Source organism: Mchenga conophoros, linkage group LG18 (assembly GCF_057382185.1).
Source record: "Mchenga conophoros isolate Kocher_MC1m ecotype Shallow Benthic linkage group LG18, M_conophoros_male_GT1.1, whole genome shotgun sequence".
Lineage (NCBI taxonomy): Eukaryota > Metazoa > Chordata > Actinopteri > Cichliformes > Cichlidae > Mchenga > Mchenga conophoros.
This window is the reverse complement of record NC_140543.1, coordinates 14,938,887-14,953,310: the sequence shown is the minus strand read 5'-3', so window position 1 is coordinate 14,953,310 and position 14,424 is coordinate 14,938,887. Positions and strand designations below refer to the sequence as shown.

The 14,424-nt window shown below is 38.9% G+C and overlaps 1 protein-coding gene across 4 annotated transcripts in view; it reads right to left on the bottom strand.

Annotated features, from left to right (window-relative positions):
• The window catches only part of pde1cb (phosphodiesterase 1C, calmodulin-dependent b), a 115,312-nt gene that overhangs the window by 91,455 nt on the left and 9,433 nt on the right, over positions 1-14,424 (bottom strand). For 2 of the 4 annotated variants that reach the window (XM_085253566.1, XM_085253567.1), the window contains exon 1: positions 7,256-7,578. The exons of the other annotated variants lie outside the window; for them this stretch is intronic. In XM_085253566.1, coding sequence (XP_085109692.1) covers positions 7,256-7,337 — 82 coding nt within the window. In that variant the 5' untranslated portion in view covers positions 7,338-7,578. Of the gene's footprint in view, positions 1-7,255; positions 7,579-14,424 lie in introns of those variants that run through there. 4 annotated transcript variants of the gene reach the window in all.

Sequence of the window (14,424 nt, the reverse complement as noted above, 5' to 3'; positions counted from 1 at the left end):
CTAACTGCTGTTGATTTGAAATGTAAACAAATGACTCAACACAGTGCTCACAAGTTGCACTACATATGACAAGAGGAGCAAACAGTGGATGGAAATTACTGTTCTGGTTATATGGTGGAAAAGCAGTGCCATGATAGGATGCCACCTGTGCAGCAGGTCAAGTCATGAGTTTTCCTCACTGCTAAATATTCCACAATCAGAGGTCACGAACTTTCAACAGAGTCAATCTCTACACACTTCCAAACTTTATGCTGTTTTCAGTTTAGCTCTAGAGCAGTGAGTAAAGAGCTTCATGGAAAGGGTTTCCATGGCCTTGGAGCTGCATCCAAGCCTTACATCACCAAGCACAATCCATAGCATTGCTGTGGATCGTTGCGGTGGTGTGAAGCACACCACCAACGGACTTTAGCGCAGTGGACACGTATGACCGCATGGTGCCAAGTTTAAAGTCTGGAGAATCAGGGGTTATGGTATGAGGTTATTTTTCAGGAGTTCCAGCAAAAACGCTAAATCCTTCAGCACACCAAGATATTTTAGACAATTTCATTCTTCTACCTGGGAACTGTGGGAACAGTTTGGGCCCCTTCCTGTTCCGATATGACAGGTCCATAAAGACATGGGTGAGTGAGTTTGGTGTAGAAGAACTTGACTGGCCTGCACAGAGTCCTGACCACATGATAGAACACCTTTGGCATGAATTAGAGGGGAGACTGCAAGTCAGGCATTCTCATCCAACATCAGTGTCTGACCTCACAAATGTGCTTCTGGGAAAATGGTCAAAAATTGACATAAACACACTCCTAAACCTTGTGGAAAGCTTTCCCAGAAGACCTGGAGCTGGGATGACATAACATTAAACTATATGGACTAAGAATGGGTTATCAGTCAAGTTCATATGCATGCGATCGTTTATCTGGTATTACTAAAACTACATCACTACTATCATGTTATACCGCTGCCACCTTTTTTTCTATGGATTCACACTTTGAATTAGAAAGTCTGTCAACTGTCATCAGTGAGGAGGGGTTCATTGGAAAAGATGGATGGAAAATTACAGACATTATATATATCCCACCTGTATCCCCTTCTTATCTGTATATAAGCTCAATAATGTTTGTTGCTCCACTGGAGTGAAAAGTGAAGCTGAACATGTCAAATCATTTTGTGAGCACTCAAATTATTATTATGCCTTTTAAATTTCACAATGAACAAACTTTACAAAAACAAGCTTTAATCATAATGCACTCACTGTGATTTGATTTGGATAAATTCTGATAAACAACACTATAACTCAATCAAATCTTACTTTCGGATTTATGGTCTGTTATACTATCCTCCTGGAAATCTCCTCGCTCACTGCTGTATAAAGCACTAATAAAGGAAAGGCTTTAGCAGCATAAAAAACCCCCAAAAACATTCATTATACAGACTAACTTATTAAGAAGTCACACAGAAATTAAAGAAGATCCACACATTTCGTATAAATAAAGTTCAGTTTTCAAAGGTCGCCTGGCTTATGAAAACAGTCTATACCAGAGAAAGAGAGTCAGTCATCAAGGTGGTGCGAATACTGGCTGGGAAAATGTAGGATCCAGCTGCAGAAAACGATTCACAATTTTTCAATGTCATCAGAAAAAAGAACATAGCAAAATGGCATTACGGTCTCACCATGGAAACAGAAATAAGCATCTGCATCAGCCGTTATCATCCAGTTGTAGTGTTATACTAGAAAATAGGTGGTTTTTATGATATGAAGTCCAACATCCATCAGAGTCGATCACTCTGGAAGGCAGAGTGAAGAGCTAGTCATCATGGAGCAAGTTAACAGCTGAGCACATTTTCAAATATTCTATCCTGGAAGGCATTTAGGAGAGGGGGGGCAGTTCAAGGTACTAAAATAGTCAGACAAAACCACACAAATGCAAAATCAAAAAGTGTTTTAGATAAAGGGTCTTTGAAGATATGCCAGGGTTTCCTTCAGTCTAATAAAGGTTGGCTTTAAGCTGTCCAGGCCTAGCACTGGGAATTTTTGTTTCTTTAAAGACAAAAGATAATATATTTTATTACCATCACTATTATAGTTACTTAAAAAAAGAGAAAAATTATAGGATTTAAAATGAATGGATATTCCCTATGTTGATTAAGTGAGGTAGACTAATTCATACAAAATGTATAATATACATTACATGCATTATACTTTTAAACATGACTCAGTGTTTACATACTGATGTACATTATTTGCACTTCAGGCTGGAATAAAATAAATAAATGAACTCTCCCGTGTCTCTCTCCCTCCGTCTCTGTCTTTTCTTCTCCTATATGCAAAGCTGCACATAAGCAGCTCAGCCTGAATGCTTCACAATTAGCAAATATCTAGACAAAGAGGAGCCAAGGCTGGAAAATGAGGACTGCAGCTTTTTGTGTGTCAAACTGTGTGTTGGCTGATTTCTATCTGTTACGTAATTTTGACATGTATCAGTTCGCAAAAGCAATTAAATAGAACACCCACACACTGTCTCACTTAATGCTAGAATATTTATTACAATGATTCAGTCTATCCAAACTTCATTAGGTATATGGGCGGCATGTCAGGTTCTCTCACAGGAAATGCTTCAATCATCCCAACATTCAATCAGAATACCATAAAAAAGATTATGACTAATGAACACCTTGTACAATCCATCCATCCATCCTGTCATCCATCTTCTTCCACTTATCCAACTGAAGGTCACAGTTGGGGGGAAAAAAAACTATGTTGATGGATATTGAATTGGAAACAGTTGCAGCTATAATAATAAAATGATTAAGTGAAAGTTTCAAAGATTTTATGTTTTTTATTAGTTACTGATATTGTTCACTGATTAATCCTACATGTCCTTTTGCTATTTTATCTTTCAGTCCTAAATGTAATGTCATTATTTTCTTATTACTGAGCCAATATCTCCATGCTGTCACTGAGAGCAATGCCAGGCTGCAGCACAGGAAAACTAAGTCATTTGATGGTAATATGTATGAGTGTGCCTATCAGATTTAATTGCTCATTACCTGAAGGTGCAGGAACACTGTTCTAGGTCATTAAGGCCCATCCTAACCCCTGAAAATATTATAATTTTAAACATAACAATTGTTTATAACATTTAGATGAAAGTGAGTAAATGCATGAATCCATGGACATCACCAAATACAGTGTTTCATCTTTTAAGTTACTCCGCCAGGCTTTTACAACAGCCAGTGAAAGCATGGGCTGCTGCTGAGGTGATTGATTTGACTATTGAAGAATATCCCATTTGTTTTCATTGAGAAACTCCTTGTTTGATTCTGCCTAAGACTTTGGGTCATTATGCATTTGTATTGTGAAGCTCAGTCCGCTCATTTTTACAGCATTTGGCCAGATGAGAGCAGATAATATAGCCCTGTGCCCTTCACAAATATCCTGTCTATTCAAGTCTATTGTAGCTTTGTTATTCTTGGGTGTAATCAGTGATGTGCACCTTGTTGTGTTTCCATCCCTAGGCATTTCTTGACTGTAAACTTAAACAATGGCATGCCTGACACTCAAAGAGTGTCCTTGACTTGGTCAGATGTGAAGTTGTTTTTCAAAACTATGGAAATAATTCTGTCATCATGCACATTAGATGAGTTCCATGGTCTTTAAGGGTTTTGGTGTTGCTGATCTAGCAAGCGTTTTCCTTCTTCTCCTCCTTCTTTTGCTGTCTCTTTGATAGATTTATTTAATTCTTTCAGCCTAACGACGGCCTCTCCCACTGGCGCTGACATCTCTTCAGGCCCCATATTTAAAATTACAGTGAAAATTTGTCAATATTTTATCTGAAGTTGACTGAAAGTCTGCTTCACGTATCATAAAATAACAAGGGAACAGACCTCACCATGAAATTGCTGTTCAGTTAACTGTCCAATTATTTCTGTGCCTCTGAAAATGGGGAACTATGTAAAAAAAAAAGTGTCTATATGAACATTTAAAGTCAAATTCTTGTAAAAACCTCTTGAATTAAAGCTGAAAGTTTGCACTTCAATCACATCTTGACTATTTGATTTAAAATACAGTTTGGTGGTGTACAGAGGTAAAACCAAAAAAAAGTGTCTTTTTCCAGTTTAACTGTAGATAGATATGTGATTCAAGTTGATTCATGATGTTAAAGTTAAACTAATTATGTGTTTGTTTTAGATAGATGTGTATTGAACTTAACAGTCTTTATTGTGTTATTTGAATTTGATTATAAAAAACATAGGTTTTTATATAGTGATTATCCTGCAGCAAGAAATGCACAAGAATGGATGTTTCTGAATAGTTATAAAAAATGTTTGGGGAATAATTGGAAAAAAATAGGAACTAGGAATGAAGAATCACATGTCATGGATCTACAGTCTTTATAACAGCTATTAATATGAAATGGACAAAGGAGCTTGTCAGCATTTGCTACTTTTGTTTTCAGTAGAAGTTTGCTTTGTTCAAAATTGGCACCCAGACTATTTGACAAAGACACTATTTCAGACACAAACTGAATGGTACAATTAGAAGAGAAAAAGGAAGAGAAAAGATGGTTTAATAAAATGGAAACAGAAGGAAAAAAACAAAACAAAAAAACCCCAAAATGTGTGCATAAAAACAAGAGTCCTGGTGCTTTGTACTCTGACAAATGAGCTGCAAAGTTAAAACTGGCTTTGGCCACATGAAACTCATAACATCAACAGAAATATAACAAATCTAATAAGGCTAAAACTTGACAAAACATCTCAGTGGGAATCTGAGCAGAGGCTGTCAGCTACAGTTGAGGTTCAGAGTTTAATAAAGGAGAAAACAAAAGAGTCCAGCCAGGCAATGAGGACCAGCGCTTAGGAGTCACGCTTCAGAGGAGGTGATTGGTAAAATGCTGCTGCGCGGACTGAAACCTTGACCCACTGAGCAATTGATTGTGACATTTGTAGGTTACCATGACAACTGCCATGGTTGTGAGTAGTTAGCCATGATATTAGGGCATGTGACTGAGGCAGGTTTTCACAGGTAAGAAGATGCAGCAATGTAAGCGGAAAATCCAAAGATCTGTGGGATCATAAAATCTTTTCAGGTACGTTTGAGCACTATTAAAAAATCATCAAGAAATCATTCACTGCTTCTCTGTTCCTATCTTTGTATTCTGTGACAGTCTAAAGATTGAAACGTTCAATCTTATACTCAGCTAAATGACACCGTCCAGGCATGGAATCTGTGCTAGAAACAAAGAATAGATAGATATGTAATAGTACTAAGGCACTAAGATCTCCATGTTCCCAGTTCAACCCAAGTTAGATTTTATTTTAACATCTCAATGTTTTTAAACTTGCACACACTGGTCTGGTTGTTACTGACGCAAACAGTAAGGAGAAGGTAAATTAAGATGTGTTAAGATTTGCATAAAAAACACTCCAAACTGGACAGAAATGTCCAGAATAGGCAATGTACCCGCTGTGCATTGTATTCATAATGCAAGCACTTCCTGTTATGCACGTCATGTTAAATGTGATTCCTTCGTAGCAAAAAAACTTAATTAATGTATATTTGAAAGCTCAAAAAGGAAGAGATTTTAAAGTCTTCATTAAGGTAATGAGGAAAATTACCTAGTGCGGTTAGAAGACTGAACTATTTAACTAGCAGGAGGCAACAAAAAAAGTTGTAACAAAGACTTGCCCTTAATAATAATAATGGATTGGATTTATATAGCACTTTTCAAGGCACCCAAAGCGCTTTACAATACCACTATTCATTCACTCTCACATTCACACACTGGTGGAGGCAGCTACAGTTGTAGCCACAGCTGCCCTGGGGCAGACTGACAGAAGCGAGGCTGCCATATCGCGCCATCGGCCCCTCTGGCCAACACCAGTAGGCAAGTAGGGTAAAGTGTCTTGCCCAGGGACACAACGACCAGGACAGAGAGCCCAGGGATCGAACCGGCAACCTTCCGGTTACAGATGCGATTCCCAACCCCCTGAGCCACGGTCGCCCTTATAAAGCTTCTGTGCCAAACATGATAACAAACAGTATTATATTTACACATAGCACCACCACGTGATCACCGGTTAGTCCAGCATTCATTCCTACTACTGACACGTGAAGTAGCTGCGAAATGCACCACTATGTCCACCATTTAATCATTTTATTCCTCAGTAGTTGATGGCCAGGTTACAGGGATACATCTTAAAAAGCAAGTGGATAACACAACCAAGAATGAACCACAGGCAGCAAAGTTGCAGGCTGTACAAAAATAATAATAATAACAACAATAATAACTAAGCTTGGGCATGTATTAAGGTTGGCTTACAATTCTCAGTGGATTTGTCTCCACAGGCGACCACACTCCAAGTAATCATCTACTCGACTGTTAACGGAAAATTCCATAATGCAGGTTTAATTAAAATGAATATTGAATTCATAAGTATACACTTAGTGCAAACAGTGACAGCTCCGATAGGAGTGCCACAAAAAGTGTTGCGTGTTTTCAGCTTTACATAAAAAGTAAGTATGACAAATGAGAGAGATAGATCTAGATCTCATATATATATATATATATATATATATATATATATATATATATATATATATATATATATATATATATATATATATAGAGTTCTACGCAGAGTTTCTAATTCACTTTGTTTACCAAACTGCAAGAGAGAGCATGACCAAGATTTTGTTTCTCATCACAACACGTTCCCACATGACAAAAGGTCAACACTGCTGTGTATGAAACAAACTTATTCTCATTAACTCCCCCCCCATGTTATCTGAGGACACAAGTCTTCTAAGGGAACACACCACAGAACATCTTCAGGACACTATTTTTCACATTGCTTCAACACTCAATACTGCTGGAGTTTTCACAAGTCCTGGGAAAACTAAAAAAGGCAAGTGGCACATAAGTTCATTAACACTCTGGTTGTCAAGACAATAGAATGAATTCCTGGTGACGTCAGCTGCACACAGCTTTAGTCTGAAGTCCCCTTGTTTCCATGGTGTACAGAGGCAAGCAGCAACTTCAGCAGAATGGACTAATGTGTCGAATTGTGCAGAGAAGCTGAAATGTGATGATGTGTTTAACGATGTCTCTGTGCTGGTGCCGAACGCCTCACTGCACTGCCTCGAACTCTCTTACACACCCATATAATCTGTTCCACTCACACACGCACACTTTCGGGCTCCCCTGCAAACACACTTAACCTTTGCTCGTGCTCTGCTTGTTGCTTACATGCTTACCTATGGTGATGTTAAAGCCATCAATGCTGAAGGTGGCACTCCGACCCTTCCTGAATCGATGCTTTTTAGAGTTGGCTTCCATCGCGCTGTCACCCTTCCTCCTTTTAATCTCGTTTTAATGCCTCTTGTCACTTGCAGTGCGTTGTTTTAGTTTTGTTTCAGTCCTCTGACTCCATTTAGTGCCGAGCGCTCGGGGAGAACTGGCAAAGACTCACCACTTCTCGTTACACACGCCGAGCAGGAGAATTTTCTCCACCCCCTGTCTTTGTTGTACATGTCTTTCTCTCGGTCTGTCCGTTTCTCACCCCTCAACAAGCTCATTTCAAGGAGCTTATGGCTCTTGGTTTGCTTTTCTTCTCTCTCTCGATTTCCCTCCTCCCCTCCCTCCCCACTCTCTCTCCTTGTCTCTCTTCCCCTAGAGGTACAGTAGGTGTCTGTGGTGGGTGGTGGTGGTTGGACAGGACCTCTCTAGAGGTGTTTAAATGAACGTGACTCCTCCTACTGTCAACAATTTTTAGCAAAAGCTGTGGAAGCTCGGATTTGGCCTATTAGAGTCTCTTCTAGTTGTGATCACACACCCTCAAACACACAAAAACTTTGGTGCACGAGTCAGGTAGGGAGTGATTATATGTTTTTAGTCAAAGCGAGATCTCAACGCTTGACTTTGCTCTTTATTTTTTAGCAGTTCCATGCTTCTCCACAGAAAGCCGAAGGCCATTACAAGTAAACGCGCACGTTTTTTCTTTTGACAGAAAAAAAACACAGTCTCATCATTATCCCTTTAATGGCAGCGTTTGTAAGAGCAGACAAATTGCTTCAAATGTATTTATTTTTCCCCTTTAAATCCCAGTAGATTAATTGACACCGAAGCAAGGACGCTGCTTTGTTTGTTATCCAGGAAAAATCCTCCCTTTGTGATTCTTTGAACAGCATTTCATTTTACCAGTGCAGTGTGTGTGTGCTTATACGCACACACACACACACACACACACACACACACACACACACACACACACACACCTGATTAATAAAGGATAAAAAGCTCCCCATATTAGCACCGTCTGACATTTAGTTATGGAATTTTTCAGTGTTTCTTCCCCCCCCTGATTAGTGCCTGTGAGAAGTCTTTATGAACACTTCTGGCTTGATCTCACACCCTCTCTCAGATTCATTAGTTGTGCCTATAAAAGCATTTACACAGATAAGAAAACATGTCTTTCAACCCTAATTTTGTTCTTAATTTAGGTAAATAGATATTATCTGTAAACATTCTGCTTACGGTGTTCATTGTTATTAAGGATTGTTGCAATAAAACAGTCCAAATCTCTTTTTTTCTTTGCACTTTTTCGAGAAAGCTAATATTGATCTAACTTTGTTCATTGTGTTTGTTCCTTTCCCCTTTGTTGTTCCACTTTCATAATAACAGACACAGTCATTGTCATATAATCCAAGCAATGTTAGGCAGGGGATTTGGAAGCATTAGCACGCCACTGCTTTAATAATAATAATAATAATAATAACAAAAAAATTAATAAGCAACCTGGGCATTGGAAATTATTTTTTATGCAACAAATACATAGACTGTTCGTTTTTTTTCCATTCTAAATTATATGCAGTATAATTGCTGGTCTGATAACAATTAGGGGGAATTTTGTTTGTTTGTGTTTAATTGCATAACGTGCTATATTCATAATGGCATAGACCGTGGCTAACTGTAACAGCATAGATGGGCTTGGACAACAAAAATATGCTGTTTAAAGTCAGAGAAACACCATGGTTTCAGTTACCTACAATGACAACAGCCCTTTCCTAAGAGCTAAGTCAAATGCACTTCTCAGCTTATTGCCAAATGTATTAATTGGTTGTATTTCCGTTGTATTTTTATTTATTTTTTTAAATGTAATCTGACAATAATTACTAGTTTGCAATGAATGATGCATGATGCCCGTGTGCCAAAACACCAAAATGCTAACACCTACTTAAAAAAATCTGCACACCAATCATACATGCAAGACTGAAAATGAGTGTGTAAAATCAACAGGTGACAAATCACTCTTTGTTATACAAGAATTTTGTAAAATAAGGACACACGGTGTAATACTGTCAACAATAATTAATGCATACTTTCTAAATGATGTAGCAGTTAGAGGTGCACGTATTTCATGATAGCGTCTATATTTGTGTGTCTTGTGCCACTAGAGCTGTATAGGAAGCACATGTATCACGGAGAGGGGTAAAGACAGATGGTCAGCAGTTTTTTTTGCAGCAGCAGGCAGTTTTTTCTGACTTAACTGTAAGGTAACAGCACACAAACTGTAGCCATATATTTTTGGGGGTTTTTAGGGTTAGCCATGGTTGGGAAGCTTTTATTAAACATCAACATATTGAGTTTTTGTCACGTCAAGTAACATCCTTCAGTTCACCTGTTTCTCCTCAACTCCACGTGCGTGGGAGGGGGCACACATCGTGAAACACAAGCGCACATACAGAGACAGAGAGAGAGCAGAAGAGAGGAGAAAAACTAGTGCAGTGCATTGCAATGGCAATACAACAAAGCCAATGAGTGTATTACAATACGCAAATGATAGTGAGCATCTATGTTTTTTAATTTACATAGTGAAAAATAGGATTATTGTTTTATAATAGGAACGGTATCTTCTAATACCCAAAGGATCTGTATCGGTACAGTCAAACAGCTATCGATCACAATCAGAACATCCATCCAATTACAAGAAAGACAGTTTGAGTCACTCAGCTCGGTTTCAGAGGACATATTACACGGCTGTAGGATAATTACACTCCATCTCATTTTGTTGGTGAGCTACAGTAAGAGCTCTTTACGCGTTCCTTCTGCTGTCACCTTGCTCTCCCGAGCCTCCGATTCATTCCACATGTAGCAATTTGTGAAGATCCTAATTTTGTAACACTCTCACTGTGGGTTCCTGGGCAGCTTTCATGTTAATGAGGGCATGTGTGGGAATATTGTAGCTTTGCTACTCTTTCCTTTTGTCAGTGGACTAAATAATTGTTTTTGAAAGGTTCAGAGCGGTTACAATATACTTTCAAGCCTTATTCAGTGTGTTTGAATACACTGTTTAGTGCAATAAAATGTAATTAACAAAATTATATTTCTGCCAATGCAATGACACTGCTCCTTAAATAACATGCCTAACAGAATATGTGAAGTCAGTGTAAAGGTGTTAAATGCCAGGATTCTCTTTGAGAGCGTGTTGCATGAGAGCAGGTGTTTTTATATCATGGTCAAAGTGTGCTGCATTATATTCAGATCTTGCTGTTTAATGCATTCAGGGGTTACAGAAGTTAGAGAGGAAGTTATGTAACACACTTAACTGAAGAAGTGGGCCTCTGCTTTTATTTTCCTGATATTTTAGGAGGCTACGTGCTGTTCCACACCTGTGCATCACCCTATAAAAGTTGCTATGCAGCCTTTTATATAAGCTTCGATTAAAGCCTTAGTACAAATGCAAGCATGGTGGAAGCTTTACGTAGTTTGTTTGTAAGATGCCGGACAACTTTCTCATACATACAACTTGACCCTAACTTGTGAGTGCCATTCAGATTTAGCTGATAATCTTTACACAACAGATCTCATTATAATCATTTTTGTCTTCATCTCGCCCTATCTGCCACACAAATTCTCTGCATGTCCTCCTTCACGATATCCAGGAATGTTGTTTGCGGTCTTCCTGCCTGGCAGCTCCATCTTCAGCATCCCTTGTCCAATGTATCCATCATCCCTCCTCTGCACATGTCAAACTGTTTAACCTCCAAAACACTCAACCTGAACTGTCCCACTGATGTACTCATTTCTGATCTTGTCCCGCCTGGTCACTCTCAATAAAACTGTGCCACCACCAACTCAGCCTCCTGTCTTTTTGTCAGAGCCACTGTCTCCATACCATACATCAGAGCAAGTCTTACAGCCGTCTTGTAAACCTTTCCTTTCACTCTTGCTTTGTGACTCTTCTGTCACAAATCTCCCCTGACACTCATTTCCACGCACTCCACCTATCTGCACTCTATTTTTCACCTCTTTTATACACTGTTCACTGGTTTGGATGGTTGACACAGGTATTTAAACTCATCCACCTTCATTATCTTGACTCCTTGCAGCTTCACTGTTACACCTCTCTTCCTCTCATTCAAAAACAAAATCAAAGTGATAGCATAGGAGGAGCCAAATCAACACTTTGCTTTACTGACAAAAGAATGCACTTCTGAGCTTAGAAACACCAGTGTTTTCTTCTGTAGCCTATGTGTCCACCGAAAAAGATGCTGGTAGATGATTACTGGATCTTTTCAGAGCATCCAGCCAAGTGGAAAACATTTTTCAGGCAGTAGGCATATCATTATCCAAGTCTAACATAACGAGAAGACTTTACAAGAAAAAAAAAAGAAATCTAATCACCCTGTACTGGAATGACAAGAGTAAAAGAACGCTTTGGGAAAGGCTCACTCTATGAGCCCAGTATACTAAAAAAGCACAATTTCTTTAAAAAAAATGTGTTGGAATGAGCATAGTTAACATTCATAATGGAAGACAAGTCTCTAATGATAGAACAGAAGACAGAAGCAGGTGGATACATGGATACATGTTTCTGAGACTGGGATACAAATGAGCTCACAACAGTAGGTGATCGAACTGGCAGCCAGAGCAAGGAGAAACTGGAGAACTATGGCAAATAGCCAACAGACATAAGAGGCCACTATGTGGGTGGGTTGCAGGTAGGGAGGACAGGGTATTGAGAGGAGGAAAAGGCAGGCGAGACCACTCTGGAGGTCTACCAGGAGAAGCAGAGCAGACAGGCAGTTCAAGTTAAGAAGATGGAAGCAGCCTGGAGGCTGAGCATGTAGGCTGGACTGCTCAAGTGCAGCCTAGGATCAGGAGCACAGGGGTACTAGATATCTCGTGTGCACCTCAAGAGCTGACGCAGACTATTAACTGGACCAAAGACGGGCATCGGGTAAAGCTGACCTTGAAGAAGGAGCAGGTTAGGGGTCAGTATGAAGTGCTATTAATCTCCAAGGAACTGTTAATAGTAAAGATATAGCTCCTTCTGTATATGCTGATGTTACCTCCTTAAGAAACAGGACACAGGAGATTAGATTAGGAAGCTTGAGTAATGAAGCTTACAATATGCCTGTGTTCAACAAGGTAGCGCTGTATTCACTCATCTGGCTGCATTCATGGGAATTCAGGCTGCTAGTATATTCTTTAAATCACTTCTGCTTTCCCACACTGGCAACATCAATTCTGTCATTGTCACTTTCACCGAATATTTTACTGGCCCACATTCTGTGAGCCAATCGTTATCCTACTTCCTACAATTGTTGGACGTTTTGCCATGTAGCTTCATCAGTGTCCTTCAAATAATCTCTCAATTGAAGTAAAAGATTGAAGGTAATCAGATAAGATGGAAGTGAACAAGTGGTTAAATATACCCTGAAATGACTGATGGAAAAGTAATAGGTCATAATGAGAGAGGAACAGAGAATCACATTAAAATAAAAAAATAAAGAAAACAAAAAAGCAACTAGGCCTAGGGGAGACCGGGGATAGTTGTAACGTGGGTCAGTTGTAACACTTCCAATTTCTTCAATCAGGGCTAAGTTTCAAATGATGTGACTCATCCTGTGCATGCCCAATTCAGTTCTGCTATCACATGTGAAAAATCAGCACATTTTGTCAAACACAGACAATTTAACACGAAAAAAAGTAATTTGTATGCCAAAAAGTAAGTTTTTCTACTTTATTTCAATTTGTAATAGCATTATCTGCTTTGCAGTTAAACTCATCAAACTTAAATTGTGTTATTTGTATGTCTATGGGGATATATTCTGTGTAGGTCTTTAGTGCTAATGTTTTAGCCGTTGGCTGTAATGTTAGCTAGTTCATGGCTATAGGAGTCTGGGTTAGTTGTAACAATAATGCAGATGTTACAACTTACCACACTATTACTTTAACTTATATTAAACAAGTTGGGGCAACGACATCAGCAGAGAGAGGTTCACTGGTCGCTTTTGTATATGCGGTTAATGCCATTGGCAACACAATTCCTCCACTGTTTGTGTTCCCACACATACATTATGCAGACCACTGTGTCAGAGATGGACCAGCAGGAAGTACTGGTAGTGGAAATAAATCAGGATGGGTGCAAGAAACAGATTTCCTCATCTTTCTGAAGCACTTTGCAAACCACACCAAGGTATGATAAAAAGTAATGGAATTGCGATGCTGGTGAACAACTACATTTTTTCAGCTTCATTGTTATGTTCAAAATTGGTGCAAGAGTTGTAGGTTCTAATGCCCACTGAGCCAATGAGGCCAAACTCAAGGAAGACCAACCAAAATTAATGAAATATTCAGTTGCAGAAAATTCCATAACTTGTCTTTTTTGGGGGGTTGGAATATGTTCAAAAGCTAGATTTCTGCATTCTGTCACACACACACACACACAGCTACACAAATGGCTCTAAGTGCATTCATGTGTTGAATAAACAAAGATTACATGTTAATGTTTTCTTAGTACCCTTATTTCATTGTGTTACATTTTACCCCAGGATATGTTACAACTAACCCAGACTATGGGGTTAATTGTAACATTTCACTCTTCGTGTTTGAGACCATACCATGCAATGGGTAATTGTTCTGCAGAGAAAATAGCTGCACTATTTAATAGCAGAGACATGAAAATACTTTGCATTACATTTTGAATCCACTACCTTAAAAGAGCTCCAATTTACAGACAGAAATGTCAAAAATGTTACAACTATCCCCGGTCTCCCCTACTCCAGGAAACAACAATTAAACATCAGTCAAGCACAAAATTAACTTACAGCAGTGCTTAATCTGTAACTCAAAATACTGGCAATACATTAACAGTGAACAAGTGAATACACTAAGAGAATGTACCTGCTTTCTAACTGTCTATAATTCAATACATCCTTCAAACGTTAGACACAAACCACCATAAAAGAAGCCTAAAAGTGGTTATGGGAAAAGTGAGGCTTTCTCTACATTGACACCTACTGGCCACTTTTTGCTTTGCTATTGTCACTACTACCACTGATTCAAAACAACAGCCACCTCAAGGTGGTTCAATTGTCAGATAAAGATCCAAAAATATTAGATATAGGCCCAAAAAGCC